Consider the following 25854-nt stretch of genomic DNA (forward strand, 5'->3'; position numbering starts at 1 on the left):
ATTCTCTAATCTGGCCGATGTTTTTTAATTTCCCTAAAAGCAAAAGAAACGAACTCAGGTGAGCAATTGTGCATGCTAGCTAGTGACACCTGCAGTCTCTGTAGATACCTATCAATCAGACCATCCATAAAGACAAGAAACACTAACGCCTTATTCGACTGATTTGCAACCCTAATAATTCTCGTGAAAGAACATCTCACTACGTCGTGCGTGGTTCTGGAGTTGACACGATCATGATACATCTGGTCTGCCCTGCCCAGCGCCATATGTGGCCCATCACTCTGAAGAGAGGGTCTACCTCCGTTTCTTCATCAGAGAAGCTGGGAGAAAAGGATCTGCTACTGGTATTTTATTAGTATCTGCCTATCTGGCACATGAACCTAGAATGGATTATGTTAGTTGTAATGCAGGTGATTGGAATAAAGCATATTAATAGAACTAGCAGACTCCAACTAATGATATGGTTCCTGGACCAAACCAAAGGCATTATGATGCAACAGTCCAATTATGTTAGGAAAACAAAAGAGGATCAGAAAATGCCAAGCAGCTTAGTATGATTGATCTTGACATCGCAACATATGCGGTTTAGATGCAATCACCAAATTTCGGATTTTTTATTTACCCATGCGACTACCTACACAAAAATTGCACCCCAAGGAAAAATGTACTACCAGAACCTATGAGGGCGCGTTTGGATTGAAGGAAGAATGTACAAAAACTACAGGAACTGCATTCCTTTGTTCAAAAACAGGCTCTGATTAGTGGTGCCGTAGTGTCATTTTCTTCCGCAGGAAAAGTGGTATTTCTGTCTTCCTTCAAATGTAGGGTACGAAAACGGAAGCAAACAACAAGCAGAGTGTGCGACAAAATAGACCAGTAGAATCAGAAGGTTTTATGGTCTGACAATTTTAGGGGGAATTTAGGGGCCACCGTGGTCTGGTCCCCTAGCCAATAGTAGTACTACGTACCTACAAACGATCTCTACCGCTCCATTGTCCATACTTGAATCTTCTCCTTCCACAGTGTTGGTCAAAATATTTTAAGTTTGATCGAGTTTCTAATAAATAATATTAACATTTATATCTTTAAATAAATTTATTATAAAAATATACTCTATAACTAATCAAATTGTACTTATTTTGTATCATGAATGTTAGTATTTTTTATACAAATTCAGTCAAAGTTTAAATCGTTTGATTTCTTAAAAAACGAGAATTACATTTTTAGGAGTATACCTAAAAGCCTTATACTACTACTGTAGTACTGTCTAGCAACACTCTTTTTTTTTCTGTAAAATCCGTCTCAGGTAATTTATTCTACTGCCCCCTGCCGCTGTCCTGGTCTGACTCTTGTGCCGGTATGGACCCGACATACTCCCTCTGTCTCTTTATCAGAGTCGTTTTGGCTTTTGACAAGTTACCGTTTTGGCTTTTGACAAGTTACCGCAAAGATTAAATAAATGGGAACAGAGAGAGGGAGGGGGGCTAGGTACACTGTATAAGCCGTGAACGTGGACACAAGTACCGGCTGCAACAGCCACACAAAAGGCCGGACAGCTGGCCCGTTAGCGTTACGGACTTCAGTGCTGGTGCTGCGTGCAGTACATTTTTTCACCAACCCACCACTGCTGTACATAAATGCCACGATGAACAGTAGTGCTACAGTATCCGTCACATCGAATCTTGCGGTGCATGCATGGAGCATTAAATGTAGACGAAAATAAAAACTAATTGCACAGTTTGGTTGGAAATTGCGAGACGAACGTTTTGAGTCTAATTAGTCCATGATTGAACACTAATTGTTAAATAAAAACGAAAGTGCTACAGTAGCCAAATTTCGCACTTTTCGCGAACTAAACCGGGGCTTAGCCGATTGCCAGGCACGCAACGCAATGACGCGACCAAACCAACCGCCCGGAGAGACCGGAGCGGCCGGCCTGGCCACGAATCGACGAACCGGGCGACAGGCACGTGATGGCACGCTTCTGCGTGCCAGCTTTGCCTTTGCGCAAAGCCGGCCGGCGCTGGCCTGCGTCAAAGCGAGGTGGGGGGAAATAGAGGAAACAGCACGGCTTTGTGTACCTATGCCAGTGAGTGTATTGGCAACTAAAGCTATACGAAATTGTCTTTAGACGCTCGCTTTAAAGTTGTAAAAATGAGCTAGGCGGTGGGGAAACAGAAGGGTTGTCGCCGTATCGTATGTCCCTGAAGCTGAAAAACATATCCTCCAGGCTTTCAAAGTTCTACTACCTCACAAACGTAGCAAAATTTCGCAGAGAGAGAATGCAGCTACAGGCACTGCACCTCAAGTTCTGGACTGTGATATACTGATATGTGAATGGCATATATCTAGTGAACCGCGACTCGTTTGAGTATTTGACCTTCGCCTGAACAGAGGAGGATCTTTTTTTCTCCAGAACTTTTGTACGAAACTATACCAAAAATCTGCCAAGGGCTCCCATAGTTCCATGGGGCACCCGGCACCACATGAGCAGGAGACTGATCGAGCTGGATCATTGCCATGCACTTTGTTCGGAATTAGGCCTCCATTATTTCACATGGCATTATGGCAATGTATACTTCGACTTCGATCACAGGGAGACGAGGGAGAGGTACAGCCTGTGGAACACGTCAACAGGGCGTGACTGACAGATTCTCAGACGGACGGCCAAGGCGCTGCAGAGCTGGAGTACGCGCAACGTGGGGAGTGTGCGTCTGCAGCTGCTGATGGCCAGGGAGCTCATTGCCCAACTTGATGCGGCCCAGGAGACAAGGATGCTCACCGACGACGAGCTGTCGCTGCGTGGTGAGCTAAAATGTCGTAGTCTGGGGCTTGCCTCCTTAGCCCGGACAATTGCTCGCCACCGCTCGCGCATTAGGTATCTGGAGGAGGGTGATGCCAACACCAATTTTTTTTTCGAAATCGTACATAGCACGTGCTTCATTAAGGGGAGATAGATGTTTTAGTACATTTCGACCCAACGACGGCGAGGTGCCGCGTTTTGTACGAGGAACACACAACACCAAATTTTACCACCTCCTGGCTTGTCACAGAAACCGGAAGAGCTACATTCTTGCTGTGCAGCACGATGGAACGTGGTTCTCCGCGGAGGAGGCAAAGGACGAGGACCTCATATACAACTACTACAAGGGGATCTTGGGCGCCCCGTTCCAACGCACGCACTCACTGCACCTTGATGAACTGCTGCCACGACTTGATCTCAATGGAATTGATGCATGCTTCTCGGAGGATGAGATCTGGGCGACCATCAAGGATCTCCCTTCTGATCGAGCCCCGGGGCCGGATGGCTTTAGTGGACTGTTCTACAAGGTGGCTTGGGGGATTATAAAGCAAGATGTCATCAATACGTTCAATGCTCTGTGGTCGCTAGATGGCAGGAGTTCCCACCTTCTAAACGATGCGCTGATGATTCTTTTGCGCAAAAAAGAAGAGCCAACAACGTTGGAAGACTATAGACCGATAAGTCTCATGCACAGCTTCAGTAAGCTGTTCGCAAAATGCCTCGCCAGGCGTCTTGCACCGAGACTCAAGGAGTTTGTGTCGCTCAACCAGAGCGCCTTCATTAAGGAGCTCTCGATTCATGATAATTTCAGGGCGGTGCAACTTGCATGTCGATGGCTCCACACCGAGAAATTTGTCGCGGTTTTGCTAAAGGTGGACATTGCAAAGGCGTTCGATTCCGTCGCCTGGCCCTTCCTGCTAGAAGTGCTGCAGCACATCGGCTTCCCTCGCCGGTGGACAAATTGGATTTCGATCCTCCTGTCGACTGCGAGCACCAAGGTATTACTTAACAGCAAGCCGGGGAGAAGAATCACTCATGCACGTGGTCTCAGACAAGGGGACCCCATCTCCCCGATGCTCTTCGTGATCGTCATGGAGGTTCTGAATTCGCTCATCCGTGAAGCGGATCGTCGTGTGCGCTGTCGCCTCTCCCAGGCCGGGCAATCTTGCACCGTGCTTCCCTCTACGCGGACGTCGTCGTCATCTTGGTGGCCCCGAGTCATGGTGATCTTAATTGTGTGCAACAGATCCTTCACTTGTTTGCTGGGGCTTCAGGGCTTGTCACTAACATTGACAAGTGTGTCGCAACCCCAATCCACTGCACGGAGGAGATGGTCGCGGGGTGCAGGAGGTATCCCCGTGCGTTGTTGCTCCGTTCCCATGCAAAAAAAAAACCACGTGGCAGATTGTCGTCGGCAGGTGGAATATATCCTATGTCCCGAAAATAGTAAGTTGATCCACTCATAACTGCAGACATTACACGGTTACAACCCTGAACAAGCATAGGGTCTCAAACACCGATCCACTCATCCACGGTAATGTGTCGTTCTCTATACATGTGTAGCCGCTCTTTTATCACGGCAGAAGAATGACCCTGATCCGGAATCCAAACAATATTGCGCGTCCAAATCGGCATCAGGTCCGCATCCATGGGCGTCACACAACTGTGCGACCCCTCGGCGATTGCCTGCGTTCCCTGCATCTGGATGGACGGATGAGACGTGCGGCGAGTCCAGGACAAGGAGACTAGGAGAGATTGCGCTGGTGCATGTGCCGTTGCCGCAGCCCGCAGCCGCTGCCATGCGACGTGTGACCCCGCCGCGCGCACCTCGCAGCGCATGTGACCGAGACCGCCTCTTTTGCTTGGACGGGGGATGTTCCATGCGCCCGTGGCCCCGCCGAGCTGCGCATGCATTGCATTCCCTTCTCCCAGTCAGTATCACTCGGGCACTGTTCAGCACGACCTCGCATTGACATTTCGTGCATCAGTCAATTTCAGCTGAATTAAAAGGTAGTATGATGGAAAGATATGCGTGCACATAAGAATTTTTTTTTTCTCAAAAGAAATGTTCAGAATGAACTTCAAGTGGGCGGTACCTACGGTGTTCGTGTTCTTAGAAAAGGATTGCCACGGAAGATGATCATTGCCCGAGACCATTTGGCTTGGTAGCAACTGGCAAGTGTCAGGATCAGTGGATCGTATTGAATGGCAAGGGATCTACACCCACACCCACCACGGTGCCCGCCCTGTGTTTGATAGGTGAATCTAGGCAGATGCTCAAGTGGATGCCACTTGGATGTTGGCCTCCAAAGAGACATCTTCGAGTGTGGCCAGGAGATCGATATGAATGAAGCGTTTCTCAGGGTAACATGCATTGCATCAAAATTTGAGATGTCCACAGCTAGTAGCTAGTGGACTACACCACAAATCGCTTCCATTGACGGGTTATATAAGCGTGATGTTGCTGTTGTCAACAGTCATAAGGTGTTTTAAGCACATGGTCAATTAATGTATCGGTCCTGGATTATTTAGTCAACTACTTCTGCCAATTATTAACTGGACTAGCAATTGGAACACCTTATTATAAAATATAGCCTGAGAAAAAAATAAATTGGTACCACGATCTTTATTTTTCTTTTCAAAAAACACAGTATAGATGCAGACACTTAAATCACGGAGAAGGAAAGAAAGGTTCCATCGAAAATAATTAAAATTGCTCCACGGGAGAAGAAAATAAGCTATGTGTTATGGTAGAGAAGAGTGCGACAACACAACTTGTATTACACACACACACACACACACACACACACACACACACACACATATATATATATATATATATATATATATATATATATGATTTCTCAGGTACAACCACCTCTAATAACCACCCAAGCTATCATGATTCTTAAATCTCAATGCATTGGCCTAAAGAGGCTACGATCGGTTCCAAGATGGCATTGTACATATGCGGTTGTTAGGCTATCTTCAATAACAACACCTAAAATACAAGATATATCCGTTCTTTGGGTAACGCTATAGGCAAAAAGTTCAATACATATTTGACATCTTCTCCAACAACAAGACCTAAAAGAGAATCCTTTCTGTAAATGGGTTTCCAGGAGAGAGGATACTCATATTTGGGTTGTGTCTCTCAGGCAACCCAAAATAGGTCTCCCATATAGATAGTCTGTTGGAGACTGATTTTGAATTTCTCGCTACCCATTTTGAATTTGGGTCTCCTTATCGGAGACGGTCTAGCACATCTCATAAAACCCACTGTTAGCACCGCATGATAATAAAGAGGTTAAGTACTGTAAAGTGCATGGCACATCACGTGAGGGTACTGAAAGAAACGAATGCTTGCCACTTTATGTATCATCCCGGCATCAACAACACGTACGAGGACCACAATTCCTTGGCTTAAATGCTCACTACCTACAGCTTTGTTCGATTCCGTTGCATGCGGATGCGGCAAGCTGATGGTTGAATATCTTCGCGACATATTTTCTGTCAAAACAAATTCAGTCACCAACAAATCACTAACTATATGTACTGTAGTACATTGTTGTCATTTCCGTGTTCATTCAAAACGAGCTTCATATATATAATCTAAAAAAAACGTGAAACGAAACAGAAGGAAACGTAGGAGTAGGTGTCAAGTGCCAACTGCCAAATGGCTCAGTGGTCAGTGCCTGAATTCACGCATGACGCATGGCAGGGGGAGGGGGACATGGCAGCGAGAGAGGTCTGCCGATCGGAGTCAGTGATGGGTTCTGACCGCGGACGCTAGCTTGTTTGGTGGCGAGAGAGTGCTGCTGAGTCACTGTCCCACAGTCCTCGCACTCGCACGCAGAGTCTCTCTGTCATCGCAGTGCAGCCCCGAGGCAGAGGCAGGCCGGTGGCATGTTGGCCCTTGATGGCCGTTGTGTCCCCTGGCATCGGAAGCGGAATGCCATGCCAATGCCATGTCGCAGGCGAGGGGAGCCAAAGGACGGAGGGAGAAAAAGGCAGCGTTGGCCATTGGGTAGTTGGGGGTTATAGATTATTTCTACCGGCCCCTCCCTAGTATCACCACATGCGCGGGCGGCACTATCATGGCCTCATGGGTGCCTGCTTCCCGTCCGTCACGCCAGGCATGTGCCCACCCGCCTTTCTTGGACCCCGGAAAAGAAAAGAAAAATCCCTAGCGATCATCACCCGTGCCACAGCCACAGCACCCCCCACCAATATGCTACACACCGAGGTTTGTTGGGGCACTGTGATCGATGGCCTTTTGTTTTTTGCTGTAAACTTCAAGAAAAACTAGCACATCTCAAGAGATTTCATCGAGTTTCCGCAGATGCTCGATCGGCTACGAGGCGCAGGTTGTTGGTCCGGGAAATCAATTCATTTTGTCCCCGTTCTCGTGGACGCCGATACTGCTACTGGTAGTATCCATAATGCACGCTGGACCACTGGCGGAGCTTTGGAAACATCCATTCACCGGCGTCCGTGATCCTGTGGCACCTGTCCTTATTAGATTTTTTCATAGCTTTGCAAATTAGTCAAAAGCAGCCGTGTTAGTCATGGTTTTGTCGGCATAGGAAAAAGAATGAAACCGAGTCGTCGATGATTGTGAATTATGGAGATGTGCAGCTGTGCTGTGCAATAGTAGGGCTCTAACAACCCTTTGCTAGTCGACACGCTTAGGAGCCAAGCAATGCTCTGTCGGTCCAGGTGTTACCGCCTGAGCTGAGACATTGGACGACATCCATCATCCTACTGCCATGTTTTGCTTTTCTCTGCTTCATCACCGGCCCGTAGTATTCAAGGTTCAGCGATCCTATACGTGCTACCCTACAAGACGATGCGTGCCTGGGGATACATCGTACTCGTGACAGCCTTCTCCGAACCGAAGCTGCTGGACTGACGTGTACGTGGAGGCTGAAAGCACACCGTGTGCTGTGCAGTCGAGGCGTCGAGCGATCACTGCCTAACTGTTCATCATGTATCCAGCGTAACTAGCGTTGATAAATAAAGATAATAACTGTGATGTGTAGGTGCACAAGAACTATTCAGGAAAAAAAAAAACAGAGACTGCAGTGTGTAAACGCAAGCTAGGTACATTTTTCGACAATGCATGCAACGAGAAGCATTAGTGGCTGTTAGGACACGTCGTACGTGCTACCGTGTACTGATGTTGATCTCAGGCCTTGTTTAGTTCAAAAAAGTTTTCCAAAAAATGCTACAGTAGCTATCACATCGAATCTTACAATACGTGTATGGAACATTAAATATAGATGAAAAAAAACTAATTGCATAGTTTGGTTGGAAATCGCGAGACGAACGTTTTAAGCTTAATTAGTCCATGATTGAATACTAATTACTAAATAAAAATGAAAATGCTACAGTAGCTAATTTTTCAAATTTCATCCCACTAAACAAGGCCTCACCTTCGATCTTAGGTGAGCTCATGAGAGATTACAGATCGAGGGGAAGTCCTTGGGCGCAGTAGGTAGGCTGATGCGTGCTGCTCACCTAATTCATGCGTACGGACAGAGATCGGAGGCTTGCCGCAACAAGGGCTAGCGTTGAAATCCTTTTTGCTAAGTGCTTGTGTAGTTTTCAAAAAAAATTTCAAAAAGTGCTATAGTAGACATCACATTGAATTTTGCGATACGTGTATGGAGCATTAAATAATATAGACGAAAAAAATTAATTGCACAGTTTGGTTGAAAATTGCGAGACAAACGTTTTGAGCCTAATTAGTCCATGATTAAACATTAATCGCCAAATAAAAATAAAAATGCTACAATAGCCAAATTCCCAAAATTCACAAACTAAACAAACAAAAGGCGAAATATGAGAGGTAGCTGGCGTTCCCTACCAGAAAAGGCACACAAAAGTCTTTGTTTCTTGAGCCCTCCGGGCACTTTACTTGGCCTGCGTAGCGTAGGACAAGCTAATTAATTGCGTATCCTAGTGCTGATTAAGCGTCCCACCTTTGCTTGCTCTCAACAAAATGGAGTGGTACCTTTTTTACTCCTTATTACTAGTAGCTAGGATGGAGTGCATGAAAGACAGCTTAACTAATTTTATGCAGATCTCATATGGTCCTGTTCGCTTATCCTGTAATCCGTCTTTTTCAGCTTACTTTTTCAATTGGATCAGTATTTTTCTCTCACAACAAATTAGCTGGAACAGTGTTTCGGCTTGTTTTTTCAGCGAAGCGAACGGGCCATAATGAAGTACACCTCAAACCGTAATTACTTCTAGTATTAGACTTGTATTGTTGTGCATTTCAGCATTTACACATCACTTCCTGATTTGTACCGAGAATACCGAAATATTCTAATAGGAAAAAATAACCATTCAAGATGAACCCTTTGCTGGCAGGCAAACCTACGTGGGCATCCAAGTAGAGCCAGACATGTTACCCCGTTTACTACACACGTCAGACGGGTCGTAAATTCGAATTGAATACGTTCAGGAACCAGGAGAGGAAGCACTTGAATGCATTCTGTACGTGCGCTCGGCCTCTTTCACCACCCCGTGACAAAAGCACGGCGGATTGAAGGCTTCGCTGCCACGGCTCGTGACCCTTGGTCGCGAGCGATGAATGGCGCGGAATTCATAGCCCGCCCGGGCACGGACGCACACCCACGCCAGACGCCACGCTGCTCTGTTGGACGCACTGACCGCAGCCAGGAGCACGACGACGGAGAAAGATCGCCGCGCATCTGGAGTTCTGGACCGTCTGCCTCCGCACGGTGGCACGGGGCAGAGTCGTGCGCCGCGGGCGTTGGGCACTGGGGCACCACCACGGATGGCTGCAGGCGTGTAGTAGCTTTGGAAGAAGCGTGCGATCGTGCGTGGACGGTGTCCGCGCGGCGATCGGGACGTGCCCGCTACTCCAAAGAAGGACGGGTCACTGGACGAGCGTGCCCTACGCACCCCGTCGCGGACGTGCACCAGTCCCTCCTCCCTGCCCTGCTTGCCGGCCGGCCTGGACGCGCGGGGCTCACGCGCCTCAGCCGCGGGTTTCTCCCGACTCCCCGGGCGGATGGGCCGTTTCTTTCGGTCGCGCTGCACACTCGGCGCGCGTGGCAGGGACCGCACTGCGGTCTTTGGCCAAATCGGCGTTGAGGGCCGGTGGACGCAAGTATCATTAGCATTTGTCATGCTAGTGCCGCCGATCATGCGTCGGGCTGGGGGGACCTGCATCGGAGGCTAGCTCGTGCGGACAGAGCCGTCGCCGTCGCTGCTTATTGCGCGTAGCGGAAGGGTGCCGTCGTCTTCGTCTGTTCCGGCCGGGCAGCCGGTGTCGCCTTGTGATTTTCCAAACATATTGCTACCGAGTACCAGCTGCCGGGGAAGCAGTAATAACACTTGCAATTGCAAGATAGGATGATCAGGATCATAGGAGGATATTACACGGTTGAGTCGGGTGAAACGAGGAATGCAAGATCATTCCGGTTGCATGTCGGTCGGTCACCTAATGTGGTGTTAAGTAGCTGACCGGTAGGCAATTGCTTTCTGATGATTAGTGTGGGACAGTGGGGGACGCTCCATCGGTGTGGCTTGACTCATGGCACGGGATCATCAAATCCATGGAATAGATTTTGTTTGTCTTCTTTTACACACACAAGAAACGGATGGGCCCTAAAACTCGCAATGATTTGAGAGGTTTGGTCAGAGCTCACGGAACTCTTTTTAGTGTGTAGTTTTTACCTTCACGATGGGCGGATAGTTTTGTAGCATGTGCTAGTCGTTTGGAGTAGTCGTAGACTGATGATGCCTCTTCGTAAGAGCATGAAACCGGGACAGTTTTTCATTATCCTATTTGTCGGTGTTTCGGACAAGCACCGACAAGTAAATTTATAGTAATGCGCGTTAGGCTCGGATGGTGCGCTAAAGGACACAGGATTTATACTGGTTCGGGCGGAACGTCCCTACGTCCAGTTTGTTGCTGCTTGTGTTATTAGCACCGTAAACGATCTGTAGTAGGGGATACAAACTGCCGAGAGAGGGACTGGTCCCAAGTCTCTGATCGAAGGATTGAAAGGTCGTCAAGAGCTTCGTAGCTGCTTGAATGTGTGTGAGTGCGTTCTATTGTTCGGTTCTCTTTTTTCCGTCCTCTTTGATGGAGGATGCGCCTCCCCTTTTATAGATGAAGGGGCTGGCATTACAAGGGTGAGGGCTCCAGGATGCGTACTCTACTTAGCCTTGTGGCTCATGTCTACCCGGTCAGGTCCCCCATTCTGATGAGTGCGAAGGAAGATAAGTGCTTACGATGTTGTCGATATCTCTGTAGGATGTCAGATTAGTCACAGCATGCTGCCCCCAGGGTATGGGTTGTAGTACAGTGGTTTTGACTTAGGAGCCTCCCCCAACCTTGCTCCACACGCCTTCTGGTTCCCCTGATTCTTGTTGGGAGAATTCGGGGTCGGGGTCCGGTGTAGCGCCGTGGCCAAGGCTCTCTGACTGGGAGGACCTGAGGGGTCGGGAATAGGGCCCCCCGCTCCCTCGGGTCCACAGCGCGGTGACGGAGTATCCGTCGTTCGTGGAGATAGCAAATCCGTTCTTGGAGCGTAGCGGTTGTCGTATATCTTCGTTGGGTTCCGTGTCCCAGAGCTGAAGGCGGCGCCTACAACTCTACAGAGTGAGGTGCACGCACCTGTAATACCTTTTGGGCTCTGCGGCGCCCGGAAGGGTCTAAAGCATCAGTCCTGTCGTTCCCTGGCAGTTCTTTTCCTGTCAGGGCGCAGGGTATGATCGTTGGAGCCATGGTTGACCCGAACGTCCTGTCTCGTCCTGTACCCATCGTTATGAGGGATAGATATCGATCAGGGCGAGGCTCGTTCTGGGCCGTCGGGTGGAGGCCAATCCCTATCTCTCGGGCGAGACTAACCCTATCCCTCCGGGGTCGGGCGAGGCGGAATCTATTCCTTAGCCTTCGGGCGAGACCGAGCCCGCCCTACAGGCGTCGGGCGAGGCGGAGATAAGCTTTGAGCCTTTGGGGCTAGGCAGGGTTATCCCACAAAGGCGTCGGGTGAGGCTGACCCCACCCCTCCGGGATCGGGCGAGTCGGAACTCATCCCTCAGCCCTCGGGCGAGACCAAGCCCGTCCTCAAGGCGTCGGGCGAGACGGAGTTTATCCCTCGGCCCTCGGGCGAGACCGAGCCTGTCTCAAAGGTGTTAGGCGAGGCGGAACCGAACCCCTGTCACTCGAACAAGGGATGACATGGCGCCCTTATGCGTCCAGGAGTTTTTTACATTTGGTGGTTATCGGTTCCACCTCCTGGGGTACCCTGGTATTAGGTCCCCGACAGTAGCCCCCGAGACTCTAGGTGATTCGGGTAGAACCGCCTGGAGGATGTTTTTTGATTTCGTTGAAGCTAATTTGCCGGAGGGTGCGCGCGAGCGCACCCGATGAGTGTAGCCCCCGAGCCCCCGGGTGACTCCAGTAGAGTCGCCCAGGGGTTTGTATCGGCCCCTTCGCGGGTAAGGCTGAAGGACTTAGTTTTACATCAACTGGGTGTCTCTGCCCTTGATGGCGGATCGTTCGCGGATTCCCTCTTAGTTGGGCCGGCCGGCGAGTCCCTGGGCCCTAGGTGGGCCAAAGAGAAAAGAACAGGCCTTTGTGGCTTGTGCTTCCCCGGTGGGTAGGGAGTCCGGATTTATTCGGGGAAGACGAACCGTCCGCCGAGATTTTTGGGGTGAGAGGATAGGGACTGCGGGCGTGTGTCCCGCGATGTGACGCGGTGGCGCGCGTGGCAGGCCCGGAGATCGAGGCGGACGGTTGCCCTTCTCGTGTCCGTCGCCCCCTATAAAACCGCGGGGTTCGCCCCCAGGGTTCCGTATTTCGCTCCCCTTCCTTTGCGTTCTGAGACATCCGCCGCCAATCTTCCCAGCCCCTCACGCCAGCACCGCCACCATCGACCGGCCTGCGTTCGTGTTCCAGCCGCCGTTAAGCTCGCGCCTGCCCTTCCCCCCTACTGCTTCAATGGAGTTATGGGGCAGATCAAGCATCTCTTCCCGACGTCTGGAGGGCCTCGTCCGCCGTGGCCTTCTCCGCCCACAATCCGCCGTCCAGGAGTGGTTGCTTCCTGGCGACGAGGGTGAGCCGGTGCCGCCTGAAGGGTATGTCGTCTCTTTTGCCCTCTTCCATGAGCGGGGATTCGGGGTACCCGCGCATAGATTCCTTCGGGGGCTATTAGATTACTATGAGGTAGAGCTGCAGCATCTAACTCCCAATGGGATACAGCATATGGCAGCGTTCGTTGCCCTGTGCGAGGGTTTCCTGGGGATCGATCCCCATTTTGATCTGTGGCGGTATTTCTTTAGCGTTAGTCTGTCGAAGAGGAAGATTGGGGGGAAAGAAGTAGACGCACCGATGGGGTGTGCCAGCATTCACCTGCGCCATACCCGGTCGAAGGGTTACCCGTACATGCGTCTGGCTACATCCAACAAGGGATGGCATTCGCAGTGGTTTTATGTTAGGGATGATGTGAGTGCCACCCTACCGAAGTACACCGGACGTCTCATTGTGGATGTTCCGGCGTCGTGGGGCTGGGGCGTCCAGACCAAAGACAAGAAGCACATCTCCGACCTTCTCTCCGCCCTCCATGCCCTGAAGGGTCGGGGTGTAAAGGGGTCGGGGATTATCGGTGCCTACCACGCGAGGAGGGTGGCGCCACTGATGGCGCGTGTGCTTCCCCTGCATCGGATGATGCCAGGGATATCGTTCGAGGGGACGGTGCTCGTTGACGAGGCGCTCCCTTATTCGGAAGTGGCGCAGCGTGTCAAGGAGGCGACGGAGCCGACGAAGGATTCTGCCGGCATGGTCCTCGACATCGTGTATCCGGTGCCCGGGCATCCTCCAATGCGGCCGGAGCCTGGGTTCTTCGAATTCGTAAGCCCTCTTCCCCTGCACTCTTTTCTTTCTCTTGAATCTCCCTTTTTTAATACTGGCTTTTGTGATGTTGGGGCTAGCCGAGGGGGCTAGTCTTCAAGGATAGTCCGGCTCCACTGTCGAAGGACAGGGCTGTGGCGGCGGCGAATCGACTCGCGGCCGAGCGGGACAAGAAGGCAAAGGAGGAGATGAAGAAGGCGAAACGACTGAAGCAGGAGGCATGGGATCGGGGAGAGGACGTGAGCAGTGAGGATGACGATGATGATGATGATGACGACGGCGACGACGAGGTAGCCGTCGACGTGGATTGGGGCGTCCTGGAGGATGAGGAGATGCTGACAAGTGGCCACCCACCCGTGCAGGGGCCCTTCGCTTTTCACGCGGAGGGAAGTGAATCGATGAGGTCAGTGGAGGCCGGCGAGTCCGCCTCTTCGCACGGCGTGCCGCCCGAGGACCGGTGGATGGGGGAGGGCGAACCTGTCGCCGCCATCCCCGAGGCGACGATGGAGGGGAGCAGCTCCGGTGCTGCACCCCGTGAGACGATGGAGGGGGACGGCTCCGGTGCCGCGCCCGACGAGACGATGGAGAGGAGCGACTCCGGGGCCGCGCTCGACGAGATGAACCCCCCTGCCCCGGAGCAGGGGACAGGCATGAAACGGTCCCGCCCAGATGAGTCAGGGCAGGGGTCTGGGGATCCATCCCCAAAACGCTTCCGCCGGCCGAGGACGTCAACGTAAGCTGTTGATTCCTCTGTTTTCATCCTTTTTCCATTTTTATTTTGACGTAATGGTTATTACCTTTGCGCAGGTTCTTGCGGACGGGTCACCCCCTGGGGCTGGCGCCCAAGAAGAGTCTCGCCCTTCAAGTGGGACAGACGGCGTCGCCTGGAGCCACCCCTGTTTCGGGCAGGAGTGGTGCCGATGTCGGGGCCGCGTTGGCCGAACCGACGGCGTCCAAGGTGGCTCCCACACCTACGGAGGTTACTGAGCGAGCGGTCTCTTCCGTGGTGGGCGTGGAACAGCCGGCCGAGGACCGCATACCGCCGGTGACGGTGGTCATGACTGCGCCAAGCCAGGATCAGCCGGACGCGGTCGTGGTGGCACCCGAGGGCGTGGTGCAATCCGCGTCGCCAGGCGCCCATGTGGATCCACCCGTGGCGCTCGAAGCGGCCCAAACGGAGGAGGGTCTAGCCGGAGGGTCCTCGAGTGCGGCGGTGGTGCCGCACAGGGTCAGGAGGGAGCCGCCACCGGCCCCTTTGTCGGGAGGAAACCGCTCCCCTGCGCGGGGAGAGCCGCCGCTCCAGTGGATGGATGCTCAGGACCCGACGTCGGCTCTTTTCTCGCTCGATGATCATTCCGAGAGCATGGAGCGGGAGGGTCTTGACATCGGGATCTCGACCATGCTGAACGCCCTGGACCAGGCCAGAGGAGCCCTCCGTGAGATCGTTATCCCTACCACTCAGGTATTTTCTGGACTTTCTTCTTTCTTCATGTGTTTTTGTGTTCTCGTATTCCTGATATCGGTCTTCTTCCTCCTCAGATTCTTGTTGCTCGTAGCCGGGATAAATCCCAATTCCTCCGCGAACAGAAGGCGGAGAGGGATCGCCTTTCCGAGGAGGCCCGGCTGCGAGCAGACTTGGTCGCCCAGCTTGCTACTATCCGAGAGCGGGAGAACCAGGCGCGTCAGGATGCGGAGGAGGCGCACGGAATGTTCGAGGACCTGTCAGCGAGGTCTAAGCTGGATGGAGAGGAGATTGCCAGACTCAAAAAAGAGCGAGACGAGCTGCTGCAGGGGAATGCCGCGGCCAATGAGAAGGCCGGCAAAGTCCTGAAGGAGCTGGAAATGGAGCGGGACCTCCGGCGGAAGGCCGAGAGTAGGGCCACAGCCCTCCAGCAGAAGGTGGACGAGGATGTCGAGGTGGTCCGCTCTCTCCGGGCGGAGCTTGATGACGCGATGAAAGGAAAGTCGAGTGCTGAGAACGCCGCCACCAAGCTGGAGAAAGAGGCTGCCTATACGCGCAGAGCCCTTCAGGCTGAGAGCGATGAGCACGATCTTCTACAAGCTGCGGTCGGGGTGGTCCTTAACGCCCTGAATGTGACGGAGCCGGTGGAGACCAGCCCGCTCGCAGCTCGTGTCGGAGGTATCACGGCTCGGGTGGGCCAGCTTGAGGAGAGTGCCTTTCACGCCGGGATTACCCAGGCCTTCACCGTCGCCCACGCCCACTATGAGAAGGAAATAAACCTGAAAGTGATGAGCGAAGGCTTTCCGTCCACCTATGAGGATGAAGAGCTGGAGGAAATGGAGCAGATGGTCGCTCCCCTTGCGAAGAACCTGGTAGACAGTCTGAAAGAAATGGTTCTCCCTTCGCGGGAGTAATTAATCGAATAATTTTGAGAACAGCTTATATGTAATATGTGAACAAGTGTCGGTACTTTTCGAGTCTGGACGCCTTTCGTGTTTTTGCGTCTTAATTTCGTTTTGTTTGATTTTTGTGATTTCATTTTTTACGGTCTTACCAATATGTTCCCCTAAATTATGCCGCTGATTATAATGCGAGGAGATTGTTCCGAAAGAAGGAAAGGAGGTGGCCGTACCTTAACAGCCCCCGAGTAAGGTCCGACCCCGCACCTGCTGGGGTCGGGTGTTACTAGAGACCAGAATCGTGGTTCTGGTGATAATGGATGCCATCGCAATAATCCCCGCCCTGTCTTCCAACAGAAATCCCAACTGGGAACTCTATGGGCTCGGCAAGGTGGGGCCTTTGTGCCTGCATTGTTTGGCCCGAGCCCCCGAGCCTTGTCAGGGTCTGATAGAGGTCGGCCGTTATTTGCGTGTTACCCCGTCCTCGGTTTTCGCAATCGGAGGGGCTGAGTGAACGACACTTGCCTCGACGGCTTGAGTACCGCGCTCAACGAGCTCGCTAACGGGTACGTTCGTGCGGAATCCGAGTCCATCATTTGCTGATGGGGTCGGCAGAGCCCTCTGGTGGCACTCCACAACTTCTTAACCCGCCTCCCGGCAGATGCCTGAGTCGTTCGATGAGCTCAGGGGGCCCGATGGCCTCTCCTCGATGGAGATTCTGTGGGTTTGGCTCGAGGTTAGAATCGAACGAGAGAAGGTCGAGACGTCTCGGTTCGCTTTTGAGCGGGGTCGGGCAGGGCCGCTGGGGCTCGTCTCGGTTATCTCTCCCTGGCTCTGTTCGGCGTGAGGCGGCCTCGAGCCCTTCGCGGGCCGACCTTCGAACCTCAGCCTGTGGTTGCCTATATCGGATAAGGCGACAGTCGTTTCGTGGTGCGACACGAATCATTGGGATGCAATTTTTTGCATATGAAATGTTTTAAATGCAAGATTTAATCGAAAATAAAGGTGGTGACGTTACCTTGGTGGTATGAGTGGCGGAAAAGCTCCTACCAGATGGGTTCGGGTCCTGACGTTTGTGACGAGGTTGGAAAAACCTGCGTAAGAATTGCCATTCTTTGTTTTGTGTCTCGGTGACGATCCGAGCTGTTCGATCAACTTGGGCAACCTGACAGCTGTGGGTGGACCCCTTCGATCCCTTCTTTGAGAAAGGCGGACGTCGAGACTAGAGACGCGAGAGGCGTTTGAGCATGATTTTTCTGGTGAATAGAAACATTGTAGCTATCGGGGCGTAGGGTTTGCTAGTTCGTCCAGTTTTACTCAAAGCTTTGTGCCTGTATGTCGCGCCCTTAGTCTCAAGCGTACGGAGGGGTCGGGTGAAGAGGATGTCTGGATTGGTAGTCATCCCCGTCAGCCCCCGAGTGATGTTCGCGTCCCTGCTATTCGACGGGGTCGGAATCTTGTGAACAAATTCTAACGCATAAAATGTGAAAGATGAGAGGCTTATCTTTCTTTGGTCGTTCGTTCGTCGTGTCTTCTGGGCCGAACGGTCGACCCAGGAGAACTGAAGGGTCCCGTCATCGGGTCGTCCGTGGTCCTGCATGGGAAGGCGAAAAATTTGTCTGCCTATGCGGGTGCCTTAATCGCCGCGTCCGGAGCGGGTCAGTGGCGGGCCATACCCAGGCAGTGTTCAGTTTGACCAAAGAGGGACGCTTCGTAGACCGGGGTTCGTCCCGTCACTTCCGGTGCGTCCCCTCAGATATCAATCAGCATTGATTGCGCATTTAAAAAGGGGAAGGGAGAGGGGTTTTTCGTCCGACCTTTCGCCTTTCCTTAGTTACTGCGCCTCCTCTTTAAATAGGGAGGGGGAGAGGAGTTCTCAGCCCACCTCCCCTTCTGCCTCCGAGCCGCTATCTCTCCTTCTTCTTCCTTTCCGCCAAACGCGTCCATGTGTCGCAGTGGTTCCTGAGTGAGGCAGAGTAATGCCAGAGAGAGATAGAGAGCTTACAAACTTGCTCGTGATTCTGGTGTGTGATGTCGAGCCGGAGGTTATCCAACGTAGATGAGATGGTGCGCGCGGCCCTTGCTGAGGAGTCGCTGCTGCCGAAGGAAAGGAGGCGTCGGTGGGCGTCGTACGTCGTTGACTACGCCGTCGTTCGCTGCGCCCCTCCCTTGGCGGGAGGCGTTTCCTGCCCATATGCCGTTATCAGGGTTATGGCTGGGGATGATGGCGTAGTCTGCAGACGTCATGGCGGTGGCGTCGCTGCCGGGGTCGCGGCTGACGACGATGGCGTAGTCCCCGGACGTTCCAGCGGAGGCGTCGTTGCCGGGGTCGCGGCTGACGACGATGGCATAGTCCCCGGACGTTCCGGCGGAGGCGTCGTAGATGGAGGCGCCTTCGAGGATCCAGCGAAGATGTCGCCGATGGAGAGCGTGGCACGGCGACCGCAGTAGACGAGCTGGCCCGTGTACACGCCCCGGACGTCGCCGATGGAGAGCGTGGCACGGTGACCGCAGTAGACGAACTGGCCCATGTACACGCCCCGGACGTCGCCGATGGAGAGCGTGGCACGGTGACCGCAGTAGACGAACTGGCCCGTGTACACGCCCCGGACGTCGCCGATGGGGAGCGTGGCGCGGCGACCGCAGTAACACTTGTGGTAGAGCTGAACCAAGACTGTAATGAAATAACGTTGTGGGGAAGCCCCCGGGTAAACAGTCCTCGGAGTATATTGTTCCTTTTTTGTAATGACATCGCTTTGTAAGTGGTGAATTTGTGCAAAAAATGAACAAAATTGCATCCTTTGCTTATGGCGAGTCATTTTAACGCTTTCCAACTCTTCTCATGGTCTAAGTCATAGGAAACTAGGAACGTGGGCGGACTAATTCTGATTGAACTGGTGAGCAAAGAGGTTGCAGCCGCTGGGGCGTGGGTGCCTTGCAGTCCTACCAGTTGTATTCAGAATTGGTTCCCAAGATCTTAGCCCTCGAAACTCGTTTACGAGGCGAATGGAAAACTTAGAAAATGTTTGCAAGTATAACAGAGGGATTTTTTACAAGCGTAATATTTGTATTACACATGACATATGTTACGATTACATGCCAGCCCCCGAGTGAGGCCTGACCCCTCGCGATTTGCAGGGGTCGGTAGTCACTAAGGATCGGGGTTCTGTTAAGACAAAAACTGATAAGGAAAAGTGTAAGCTTATTTTAAGGATAGAAACGACGTAGCTGCTCAATGTTCCAGGCGTTGGTGAAGACCTCACCTTTGATGGTTTTCAACCGGTAGGCGCCTGGGCGAAGTATTTCCGCGATGATGTAGGGCCCTTCCCAGGGTGGGGAGAGTTTGTGGCGATCCTTGTTGCTCTGCACAAGGCGGAGGACGAGGTCTCCGACGTTGAAGGCTCGTCCCCGCACCCGTCGGCTGTGGTACCGCCGTAACGCTTGCTGGTACTTGGCTGAACGGAGGAGGGCGATGTCGTGGGCCTCATCCAGCTGGTCCATGGCGTCTTGGTGAGATGCCTCGGCTCCCTGTTCGTCATATGCTCTGATTCTTGGCGCTCCATAGTCGAGGTCCGTCGGGAGAACGGCCTCGGAGCCGTAGATCATGAAAAAGGGTGTGTAGCCGGTGGCCCGGCTAGGAGTCGTCCTTAGGCTCCAGAGCACAGCCGGGAGCTCAGCGAGCCAACGCGCGCCGAACTTGTTCAACCGGTTGAAAATTCTGGGTTTGAGGCCTTGAAGGAGCATGCCGTTTGCGCGCTCGACCTGTCCGTTCGTCCGGGGGTGCGCGACGGCTACCCAATCGATTCGGATGTGTCGTTCATCACAGAAACGAACGAATTTCCTACCGGTGAACTGCGTGCCGTTGTCTGTGATGATGGAGTTCGGTACTCCAAAGCGATGGATGATGTCGAGAAAGAACAAAACAGCTTGCTCGGATTTGATTGTGGATATTGGCCGAGCTTCAATCCATTTTGTGAACTTGTCTATGGCGACAAGCAGGTGGGTAAAGCCTCCGGGCGCTTTTTTAAGTGGCCCAACTAGGTCAAGCCCCCAGACCGCGAAGGGCCACGTGATGGGGATCATCTGGAGAGCCTGGGCCGGGAGGTGCGTTTGCCGAGCGTAGTATTGGCACCCTTCGCAGGTGCGTACAATTTGCTCGGCATCGGCTACTGCGGTAGGCCAATAGAAACCCTGTCGGAATGCCTTCCCAACCAAGGTTCTTGGTGCGGCATGGTGCCCGCATGCCCCTCCGTGGATGTCGCTTAGTAGGAGTTTTCCCTGTTCGTCAGGGATACAAAGTTGTAGAATTCCGATGTGACTTCGTTTGTAGAGTTCGCCCTCTATAAGAACGAAGGATTTGGCGCGTCGCGTGAGCCGTCGGGCTTCTGTCTTGTCGGTTGGTAGTACGTCGTGGAGGAGATAGTCGATGTAAAGCGTTCTCCAGTCATTGGGAGGATCAGACCCCATTGCTGGGTCTTCTTCAAGCTCCATGACCTCGGGGTCGGGAGGAACAGTTGGCGGATCGGCCTTGGGGGTCGGACTAGAAGGGCCATCGTCGGCTTGTTCCGACCCCGCGTAGCGTACCGAGGGTTTGTGTTGGTCACTGGCGAAGACGCCTGTTGGAACTGGCTCTCGGCTGGATGCTGCTTTTGCGAGTGTATCGGCCGCTTCGTTGAGGCGCCTGGGGATATGATTGAGTTCGAGGCCGTCGAATTTGTCCTCCAGACGTCGAACCTCTTGACAGTATGCCTCCATCTTGGTATCGTGGCAGCCCGACTCTTTCATGACCTGGTTGACGACCAGCTGAGAGTCGCCCCTGACGTCAAGGCGTCGGATGCCCAGCTCGATGGCGATTCGTAGGCCGTTGATGAGCGCTTTGTATTCTGTAGTATTGTTTGATGAGGGAAAATGAAGCCGAACCATGTACCTCATGTGGACCCCGAGGGGGGATACAAAGACTAGTCCTGCTCCGGTGCCCTTTTTCATCAGCGATCCGTCGAAGTACATTATCCAGTACTCTTGATCGACAGCTGCTGGTGGCATCTGGACCTCGGTCCACTCCGCGATGAAGTCAGCCAGTGCCTGAGATTTGATCGCCGTTCGGGGGACATAAGAGATGCCCTGATCCATCAGCTCGAGTGCCCACTTTGCGGTTCTTCCCGTAGCGTCATGGCTACGAACGACCTCGCCGAGGGGGAACGACGTCACTACTGTCATGGGGTGTGACTCAAAGTAGTGGCGTAGCTTCCTTTTGGTGATGAGGACGGTGTAGAGGAGTTTCTAGATCTGGGAGTAGCGGGTTTTGGAGTCGGATAACACCTCGCTGATGAAATATACAGGGCGCTGCACCTTGATGGCGTGCCCCTCTTCTTCTTGCTCTACTATTAAGGCGGAGCTAACCACTTGGGTGGTGGCCGAGATATATAGTAGGAGAGATTCTCCATCGCATGGAGGAACTAGGACCGGCGGCTTAGTTAAAAATTGTTTAACCATGTCAAGTGCTTCCTGAGCCTCGGCTGTCCACTCAAAGTGGTCATTTTTCTTCAGGAGTCGATAAAGGGGGAGTCCTCGTTCGCCGAGGCGTGAAATGAATCGACTGAGGGCGGCGAGGCACCCGGTGATCCGCTGAACCCCCTTTATGTTTTGGATCGGGCCCATCCTCGTGATGGCTGATATCTTCTCTGGGTTGGCTTCGATGCCACGCTCGGAGACGATAAAGCCGAGCAGCATGCCCCTCGGGACCCCGAAAACACATTTTTCGGGATTGAGCTTGATGTCGTTCGCCCGGAGTTTCGCAAAGGTACGTTCAAGGTCGGCGACAAGGTGGTCCGTCCGCTTGGATTTGACTACGATGTCGTCGACATAGGCCTCAACGGTTCGCCCGATGAGATCTCCGAAGCAACTAAGCATACAGCGCTGGTACGTTGCCCCAGCGTTCTTCAAGCCAAACGGCATTGAAACGTAGCAAAATGATCCGAAGGGCGTGATAAAAGATGTCGCGAGCTGGTCGGACTCTTTCATCACGATCTGATGGTAGCCTGAGTATGCGTCCAGGAAACAGAGGGTTTCGCACCCCGAGGTGGAATCGACTATTTGGTCTATTCGTGGCAAAGGAAATGGATCCTTTGGACACGCTTTGTTGAGGCCAGTGTAATCAACACACATTCTCCATTTCCCGCTCTTTTTCTGAACAAGAACAGGATTTGCTAACCACTCTGGGTGGTACACTTAATGAATCCTGCGGCCAGTAGTTTGGCTATCTCCTCGCCGATGGCCCTGCGTTTCTCCTCGTCGAAGCGGCGCAGGCGTTGTTTTACCGGCTTGGAGCCAGGAAGGATTTGGAGAGTATGCTCGGCGACCTCCCTCGGGATGCCCGGCATATCCGAGGGTTTCCACGCAAAGATGTCCTTATTGGCGCGGAGGAAGTCGACGAGCGCGCTTTCCTATGCGGAGGAGAGCGCGGTCCCGATTCGGACTTTTTTGCCCTCGGAGCTACTGGGATCCAAGAGGACGTCCCTGGAACCCTCTGCCGATTCGAACGATCCGGACGACTTCTTTGCGTCGGGTGTCCCCTCACTGACCTCCTCCCTGAGGGTGACGAGCTCTTCGGATGCGATGACCGCGGATGCGTGTCCGAAGCATTCGACCTCGCACTCGTAAGCGCGCTGGAAGGAGGTGCCGATGGTGATGATCCCACGGGGGCCCGGCATCTTCAGCTTCAGATATGTGTAATTGGGTACGGCCATGAACTTCGCGTAACATGATCGCCCCAGAATGGCGTGGAAAGTCCCTGGGAACCCCACTACATCGAAGGTGAGGGTCTCGGTCCGGTAATTGGATCGATCCCCAAAAGTGACGGGCAGGTCAATCTGCCCCAGTGGCACGGCTTGCCTTCCAGGTACGACGCCATGGAAAGGTGCTCGAATGGGACGGAGGTGTGTTCGGTCAACGCCCATCTCGTCGAACGTCTTGGCGTACATGATGTTGAGGCCGCTGCCTCCATCCATCAGTACCTTGGTGAGCCGCTTTGGACCGACGATCGGGTCGACGACAAGCGGATACCTTCCCGGGTGTGGGATGGCATCCGGATGGTCGGTCCGGTCGAAGGTTATGGCGGATTCCGACCACCGGAGATAAGCTGGCACAGCCGGTCCAGCGGTATAGACCTCTCGACGTGCGACCTTCTGGTGGCGCCTGGAGTCGTAGGCCGTTGATCCTCCGAAGATCATGAGGGCACCGGTTGGAGTTGGGAAGGTGTCGTCCTTCTCCTCCGTGTCATTAGTGGTGGGAACAGGCTCCTTCCCCTGCTCCTCCTTATTCAGGCCCCCAGCCAAGTATTTGCGCATAAGGCCGCATTCCTTGTATAGGTGCTTGGCCGGGAAGGCGTGGTTTGGGCATGGCCCCTCGAGCATTTTCTCGAAGTGGTTCGGAGTGCCCTCCGCGGGCTTCCGGCCACCTTTGCGGTCGGCAGCGGCCGCGAGTGAGTTGTCGCGCCGTTGCTTCTTATTTTTCCCTTTGGCGGGACGGTTGGAGGCGCCTTCGCTGGCGTCCTCGTCCCGCCTTGTTTTTCCGTCGGTACGATCAAAGATGGCCCCGACTGCCTCTTCTCCAGAGGCGTGACTAGTGGCGATGTCCAGGAGTTCCTTGGTAGTTCGCGGGCCCCTGCGTCCTAGCTTGTGGACCAGGGATTCGCAGGTCATTCCGGACAGAAAGGCTCCTATTACGTCGGCGTCGGCAACGTTCGGGAGCTCATTGCACTGTCGGGAAAAGCGCCGGATGTACCCGCGGAGGGTTTCATCGGCTTTCTGACGGCAGTTCTTGAGGTCCCATGGGTTTCTAGGGCGTTTGTACGTGCCCTGGAAATTACCCACGAAGATCTCAGTCAGATCCGCCCAACTCTGAATAGCATTGGACGGTAGGTGCTCCAGCCACGCTCGTGCTGAGTCGGCCAGGAACAGCGGGAGATTGCGAATAATGAAATTATCATCACTCGCACCACCGGCCTGACATGCAAGCCGATAGTCTTCGAGCCAAAGCTCGGGATTTGTTTCGCCAGAATATTTAGGAATGTTCGTAGGCGGTCGATACCTTAGAGGAAACGCAGCGTTGAGGATGTGCCGGCCAAAGGCCTGAGGGCCTGGCAGGACGGGGCTCGGGCTTCGGTCCTCGTTGCTGTCGTAGCGCCCGCCACGTCGGGGATGATAGCCGCAGCGCGCTGCTTCTCCCTCATCGCCGTGGGCACGTCTCCGAGCGTCGATGATGCTACGTACGTCGCGGCCACGGCCGAGGCGTTGATGTACAGGGACGACGGAGGGCTGCCCACCGGCCGGCGGTGTTTGGTGTACGGATGCGTCCTTGGTGGGATGCACTGAAGGTGCGCGCTGGCTGGTGTCGGGTTCGCGTCGTCGAGACAACGAACTTTCCGCCTGCTGCGTGGCTACGCGCTCGAGCAACGTGCGAATCTCCCGATAAGCGCGTCGATCCTCGGACGTCGCGGCCTCTGGGAGACCATGCAGCAAGGCGGTCGCTGCGGCGATGTTCTGGCTGGCTCGAGCAAAGTGAGGAAAGGCCCCATCGTCGGTGAGGATCCTTTGATGTACGGTGCGGGCTGTGGCGCGCGCGCGTCCCCCGTCTTTGCGGCGTTCAATCTCGCGATTGATGTCCGCGTATTCCCGTGCGAGCCCTTGCCCAGCCTCATTGATCTCTTGCTGACGAGCCCTTAGCTGCTCCATCCTCAGGCGAGATGGGGCTGTCCCTTCTTCCCCGGATCTGCTGTCAGGATTGTTCGTAGGGGTGGCCTCTTCCCTGGAGGCGCTTTCGACATGACCCTCGGGGGTCTGCGTCATGTAGCATTCTCGGGAAGGGTGGTGGCTCCCCCTGCTGGAATCCGAGCTGGAGAGCGATACAGGCTCCTCGTTGAGGAGCTCGTAGAGGGTCTCCGCTTCCCGCTCAATCGCCCCCACGAACTCGATGTCCGTGGGTGGTTGAACCACACGTAGCGCCAGAAGACGGCCAGCGGTTGCCGCAACGTTGCGGAGACCGAACGGAAACGCTGTCGGGGCGCTCCATACGGACCCTTCCGGACACATGGTGGCGTTGTGAGAGGCCTCTTTGGGTGACGGGACTCCCCGGGAATTGCCCATTGGACCCTCAAGCCTGAGACGGCTGAGGTTGACGGAAGGGGGAGATGGGGCGGCTGAGTGAGTCAGTGCCAGCTCTCCTTCTAGTGTGATGATGAAATCCAGGTCGCCGAAACGCACGTGTGCGCCCGGGGCCCAGGTGATTGCGTGGGTGGTCATCCGAGACCTGATTTGGAACGCGCAAAGCCCCTACCTGGCGCGCCAACTGTCGGTGTTTCGTACAAGCACCGGCAAGTAAATTTATAGTAATACGCGTTAGGCTCGGATGGTGCGCTAAAGGACACAGGATTTATACTGGTTCGGGCGGAACGTCCCTACGTCCAGTTTGTTGCTGCTTGTGTTATTAGCACCGTAAACGATCTGTAGTAAGGGATACAAACTGCCGAGAGAGGGACTGGTCCCAAGTCTCTGATCGAAGGATTGAAAGGTCGTCAAGAGCTTCGTAGCTGCTTGAATGTGTGTGAGTGCGTTCTATTGTTCGGTTCTCTTTTTTCCGTCCTCTTTGATGGAGGATGCGCCTCCCCTTTTATAGATGAAGGGGCTGGCATTACAAGGGTGAGGGCTCCAGGATGCGTACTCTACTTAGCCTTGTGGCCCATGTCTACCCGGTCAGGTCCCCCATTCTGATGAGTGCGAAGGAAGATAAGTGCTTA

The 25854-nt window shown here is 53.5% G+C and overlaps 1 protein-coding gene across 1 annotated transcript; it reads left to right on the forward strand.

Annotated features, from left to right (window-relative positions):
• Positions 1 to 13389: 13389 nt before the first annotated feature.
• Positions 13390 to 18354, forward strand: LOC136470558 (uncharacterized). The gene is made up of 3 exons (XM_066468364.1): positions 13390 to 14433; positions 14508 to 14928; positions 18295 to 18354. Exons 1-3 carry the CDS (start codon positions 13889 to 13891, stop codon positions 18352 to 18354), a joined length of 1026 nt encoding a protein of 341 aa, XP_066324461.1. The 5' UTR covers positions 13390 to 13888.
• Positions 18355 to 25854: the final 7500 nt, after the last annotated feature.

The sequence above is a fragment of the Miscanthus floridulus genome, chromosome 8, assembly GCF_019320115.1.
Source record: "Miscanthus floridulus cultivar M001 chromosome 8, ASM1932011v1, whole genome shotgun sequence".
In the NCBI taxonomy this organism is placed as follows: Eukaryota; Viridiplantae; Streptophyta; class Magnoliopsida; order Poales; family Poaceae; genus Miscanthus; species Miscanthus floridulus.